This window comes from Adiantum capillus-veneris, chromosome 7 (assembly GCF_014529385.1).
Source record: "Adiantum capillus-veneris isolate H3 chromosome 7, ASM1452938v2, whole genome shotgun sequence".
Taxonomy (NCBI): domain Eukaryota; kingdom Viridiplantae; phylum Streptophyta; class Polypodiopsida; order Polypodiales; family Pteridaceae; genus Adiantum; species Adiantum capillus-veneris.
In genome coordinates, this window is record NC_140937.1 from 50,360,618 (window position 1) to 50,366,617 (window position 6,000).

Genomic DNA, 6,000 nt, shown 5'->3' on the forward strand with positions numbered 1-6,000 from the left:
GAGCTGATGGGTTTGAATTCCAAAGGGGTAGTGGGGCATCAGACGAGTAGTGCAATTTTTAAGGAGGGTCATAGTACTTTGCAGTCCTCTTGACTAAACTTAGGCCCCGTTCAGACTGCGCACAAGCTTGGTTGCACCTTTCCACCCATCAGCTGAGCGCCCTCCTGTGAAGTCCACAAAGACATTCACACACCTAAGCTGGAAAAGCGAACAATTGCTGCAGAAGGTGAATAGCAGCTGCAACGTGATTCGCTGGAGAGAGAGGAAGCACGCCATGGGCGGAGTGGGTAGGCCGGAACACCTTTGAGCGTCTTGGGGCGTGAGTCAGCATGCCACATAGGCATGAGCGCGCGTGGTCACTCGGCAGTCTGAACAGCTTCACCATCAGGGCTCTCTCTGATTGATTTACTACTCCAAAAGCATGCGTGGGCTGGGCAGTCTGAACTCCCCCCCCTGGGGTGGCGCTACAGTTGCCCAAGTCAAGGGCGCTTTGGTTGCAATAATAGGGGGCGTGTGCGTGCATTTATGGCAACAGACTTTTTTTTTTTTTTTTTTAAAGGGGGGGGGGGGGGAGGGGGCGCAGGGGGATGCAATGTAGTAAGAGCACTTGGAGTCTTCCACAAGCGGGGCTGCTACCCTTACCTTGCTTGGGTGAGCCCAACCCCCGCTTCCCTCCCAATTCTACCAGTTTTGGCAAAGTTGAGAGACGGAGCTTCTCTATTTCCGCCTTAGGACTCGACGAGCCGGCACAGGTTTTTACGCCTAGTCCAAGTTAGGTGACGGCTGAGTTACCACGCTTGGTTCACATGCAAAAACTCTTCTAAAGGTAAGGAGGCAAGAACACAAGGGACAAGAAAAAGCGATAGCCAAAGTGAGAAAAACCAGAAGGAACCGTCCACTTGTGTTGACACCCTTTGACTAGTCTGCCTCTAATCACTCGTGGAGCTGATTATCCACTCGATCACAAACTGTAATGGATACTGAAACAAAACAGAAAATAATCCACACTTGAATACTTGAAGCTGAGATACAAGAGGTGAAATTCCCCTTTGGAGAGTGTTGGTCCCCAAATATGCGTCCCTTGCTGCAGTAAATGCCAAGACGTCACCTCCAGACCGTTTCCACTGTGTAGCTCTGATCGAGAGCTTCACATATATATTGTCTGTATATTTTTAGCCCAACATTTTGGGCCTGTACAGGCATTATACTTCATTTATTGGCCTTCGGGCGACTTGGACTTTTTTTAAAGGTTTGACATTGTCCAAGTGGTCAAATGGCCCATTTTAATAAAAGACTCCCAAAAACCTCATTAGTAGAGTTTTTGGGACTTCTTGATATTGTAGCTTCTTCCTACTGCTAGCACTAGCACTCAACGCTGCCTCTCTCTGTCTCTCTGCACTCGACCTGGGTTCGCGAACCTCCTCTTTCAAGTGATATCAGAGCCTTGTGCAAATTCCTCGCGAGGAGTTGGTTACGAGCAACTGAATATTTCAGCCCTACACCCTCGAGAAGCTCTCTCTCCCATTTTAGGAAGTTTTCATCGTGAGAAGTCTCTCCGGCAAGCAAGTTTCCTCTCCAACCCTCTTACTACAACTCCTTTTCTCTCACAGCAAGTGCATTTTAGAAATTTCACCTCTGCGTATGCTTCACTCTCGGTGGGAGCATGCTTTTTATGTAAGAGAATTGTGGAAATTGCTGGAGATTTGTGAACAGTAAGTATTTTTGGTCCAATTTTAGACAAATTTCAGCATTTACAGGTCAATTTCAGTAGTATAAATTGGGCGATTTGATGCATATAGCTACACCATGTATCAGTTTGTGGATTGCACCTTGAAATTGTGAAAATTTCCAAATTTTTGGACGTAAAGTTCAAAAAATTCAAAAATTAATAAATTTTTGAAATTTTTTTAGAATTTTGCAAAATTCGAAGAGGAGCTTTTAGAAGTGTTGTGTTACCTTTGTGGCACTTGTTTTTGCAAAAATCATTGGAATTTCAGCAATTATTGATTTTTGAATTTTTTTTAAAGAAATTTAATAACATGGCCTCCTCCTCTTCGGACGTGACGAATCTCTTCGAAATCAAGAGATTTGAAGACACGAGGCGTAGCTTAATTTAAACAAAACGGCTATTGTGTATGTAAAGATGGGTGTCGGATGAAATTTTGGTAGACCATAAGGGCTTTGACACTACCTATGTTGTGCAAAAAACTTAAGGCCACTTATGAAAACAGGACGCCAGTGAACTAGGTACACTTAATGCGTAAATGGATGCGTATGCAATTGGATATTGCAAAGTCTGTAGAGCACATTGGCGCTTTTACAGGTATTCTTACCCCGTTTTGATAATAAGTTAAAGGCCATTTTCTTACTGATGACATTGCCTAATTCTTGGGAGGCCCTAGTGGTCTCATTGTCAAATAACCCAAACCTTACCTTTGATGGAGTAAGGGGTTCTATCCTCAATGAGGAAATTAAACGAAAGGCAAGTGGTGAAGCTAATGCCTCCACTCGCATGGTTAGAGGCAGGATAGATGAAAGAAGTGCTTCCGTACGCTGCTGCGGTACGACTGGATATGTGTCAATCACAGAGGCTCAGCTTAAAAGTTTCATTCTTTGAACACTGGCAACAGAATGAAGCAAAAGCAGTGATGCATCAAATCAAGATGTAGGAGTAGACATAATTGACCAAATCATTCTGTTTCATTCAATGCACGAATATGGTGTTTGGTAGCGTTCCCTGGACATTGCATTTAGTATGAGATGGAAAAATCATGTGGGAAGGGCAAAGAGGAAATTCCAGATTTTATACTGTCTTGCAAAGTAGAACTCCTGTGAACAAAGTTACAAATAGTAACGAAGTCAGATGCGCAAGGAATTGCAAAGCAGGGTCCTTAAGCTTCCCCCTTGTGAAGATAATTCTTAATGATGGTCTCTACTTCAATTCCTCAGGGTGCAACAAGGGACACTCTCTTCTAACAAGCCCTTCTAGGTGTTGGTGGACCTTTGACTACTATTTGCACAACAAGGCTCTGCTTCGTATATCTGAACTCAGAATTTTCCAACTGCCCTCATGTCTCACAAAACTCAGGAATCTCGTCCAAAGATAATCTGGCACTAGTAACTTTGGAACTGTCAGACCTTACCCAACCAAATTACAATCAACCTGTGCAAATTTCTAATGCATGGAACCCCAAGAACAGGCAACAATCCATGCAATGGCCAAAGGCACTTAATTAATTGACCACCAAAAGTCTTCTGCTAACAGTAAATGAATAGCACTTTGATCTAACAATTTCCTCGTGATGGAAGAAATTATTTGTAGAAGTTGCTGCTGTGCAGTAAATATCTAGTGCTGCATGAAATTCAAGGCAATGAGTTGTGCCCTCTGCTTATCCACTTGAAGTCTCACAACTTAAGGATTTTTCTCACAACTGTCTAACATTGTGCAACCTTTTGGTTCAGGCAATTTACTGGCGTTGCTGCATGTGTTTTCGAGCCATCTGCCTTTTGATTGGTTAGAGGGGATGCATACGGTGATAAATTCACAAAGGCCAATCGTTTCAGTTGCACAGCTGCGACTTGCATTTCGAATTATCGGTCCTCTATTACCTCGTTTAGTCATCTCAAAGCCACTTCTTACAAAGGTACTTGGCCCATGCTTCCTTTTCATACTCTACATTGAAAGTCATATTATGTCCCACGAGAGTTGTTACATCCCATACTTCTGTTCTACAGCTGTAATTCTGCTATATTCAACTTATTTGACATCTTGTAGACAGATACTAAGGTTGGGCCTTCTTGCAGACACTGGCTTTATTATTCACTATATTAGCAGATGTTTTTGGACAAAAGCCCCAGCAAGGCTCTTCCATCAACATAGACGAGATTTCAGACCTTGTTGATTTTTTGTAAGTCATTAAACCAATTGTCAAGTGATTTTATCTTGGGTATGTCCATTTGAAACGTTGTATTGTGCATTTACGCTTATAACAAGCTTCTTGTACCATGGGTAAGCATAATATTTGTGGGAGACTAATGCAGGTGCTACGGTAGCTTTTAGTGTAAATGTGGTTAAAATATATATGCAAGGTTTTGTTTCGCCAAGGGCAAGGTAGTGCTGCCTTGAAATGTTTTAAGAGAGGTTTCAGTTCCATTGACCGCATCGTAACAGTTTCATGCCTGCCATAAAGGCAGAGAGAGTCACCCATCTGATTATACAATGCAATCTCATGCACCTGAGGGTAGAGTGACAAGTGAAGTCCCTTCTGATGATTCAATACGTACAAAGATATACATGCACTTGTGTTATCCTGCAACATGTAAAGAGCATAATAAAACATTTGTCCTTTTCAATGCAGGCACCATGCTGTTATGCTGGATGGACAAGCAGGTGGGAAGCCTAGGCCGGAAATTCTTACTCTTTGCAGCAAGGCTGTGGACCGCTTGCACCCTGATCTTCAGCCACTTTTTCGTCATTTGAGTACAGATGCAAGTAAATCTGTCTACGCAGCAACACATCCCAAGCTTGCTCAAAAGCCACCTTCTTCTTTGATGGGTATCGTGTGATCTTGTTTTAATGGCTGAGAAATTAAAGAATTTTATGGAAACAGGTCAGTGTTTTTTTTCATATATGAGAAAGTATGATGTTCTCTGTATGTATTTTTTATAAAAGTTATTGTATCAAGGCTCCGCCGTCGTAGTCAATGTACACAGCTGCTACTGCAGGAATTGCAGCTTAAAGGCAACAATCTATCATTCATAGAGTCTGGACCCGATGAAGTACCTAGACATTGAACACCACTTACTGAGGTGTACGTCCTTTTGACTGAGGCTCAGCAAATGGAAAGAAATGTATCGCATGCTGGCTTTACAAAGCCTGCAGTTTAACATGCACTTGCGCCACCTAGGTGAGCATCTTGCCTTGCTTGCAACATCCATTTTGCCAAATCAATGCTAGTCTGCAAAACTTTGATGCCATATTGTGCAATGGTCTTCTTGATAGGGGTTCGCATAATAAAGAGGCTCATGTTGAGAGGTGGACACCCTTGTTGTGAAGTACACGATCGCAATACAGACCTTAATAGTTTCCTTTTGGTACAAAAGCTCGCAGTTCGTGAGAGGTCCCCATGGATCAGAAATCTGCCAGTCTAGACAGTAAGTATTATACAGGTGGTCTTTGATAAAGATCGCAATCTTGTCACAGTGATTTCCATAAGGGAGCAATGCACACTACTTCAAGTTCAACATGGCATAGTAGAGCTGTGTGGAAGATATCCCTAACCAATCCTACTGTTTTCAAAACTATCTTTCAGTGTTGTGTATGCTATCAACTACCTTCAAATTGGTCAAATACTTCCTATTTACCGCTGCTTTTATTGCTAGCCTTTATTATGCCCATCTGTATAGTCATGATAGAAACTCAGTACGCAGATCTTTGTGTTGATGTATGCTTGTGTGTCCTTTATTCTCAGATGTGTTTTGACTATGCCTTTGTTCACTATCAATTGGGGCATTTCTTGTATATGATATACTCTGCGGATTTTCCTCCTTTGGAGGTTTCTCACCAGTAATTCAAAAGTGATTTACCAAAAAAAAGTGTGTGAGAGAGGGATTATTTATCGCAAGAAGCTAACAGGCAAATAGTGGAAGCCATAATTTATCCTTTGGTATATCAAATATGTTTTGATCCTGATACTACTTGGTTTCGTTTTGTGATGTTAATATAATTTTCATTGAAGATTTTAGAAAGTGGTTCATGCATCAGCATCAGCAACAACTCAAAGCATCAAAACATTTATGTCAACAATTAAACCAATTAGCAAATACAAGGCCTCTGACTTAGGAAGAATTGCAGCAATTGAGTTAGTCAAAATCTTGGTCAATGATTAATTAGCTTTGCATTCTAAGAAAATTGTAGATTAGAGCAAGATAAGTTGCATTGACAGATAGAGGATGTTCCTCCAAAAAAAACCTTCAAAAGTTTACATCAAGCTAGACAAA

The 6,000-nt window shown here is 41.7% G+C and overlaps 1 protein-coding gene across 2 annotated transcripts in view; it reads left to right on the forward strand.

Annotated features, from left to right (window-relative positions):
* The window catches only part of LOC147453828 (mediator of RNA polymerase II transcription subunit), a 61,665-nt gene extending 56,218 nt beyond the window's left edge, over positions 1-5,447 (forward strand). For both annotated transcript variants that reach the window (XM_086515910.1, XM_086515912.1), the window contains 5 exons: positions 3,463-3,644; positions 3,805-3,908; positions 4,359-4,610; positions 4,726-4,907; positions 5,003-5,447. In XM_086515910.1, coding sequence (XP_086372036.1) covers positions 3,463-3,644; positions 3,805-3,908; positions 4,359-4,566 — 494 coding nt within the window. In that variant the 3' untranslated portion in view covers positions 4,567-4,610; positions 4,726-4,907; positions 5,003-5,447. The remainder of the gene's footprint in view (positions 1-3,462; positions 3,645-3,804; positions 3,909-4,358; positions 4,611-4,725; positions 4,908-5,002) is intronic.
* Positions 5,448-6,000: the final 553 nt, after the last annotated feature.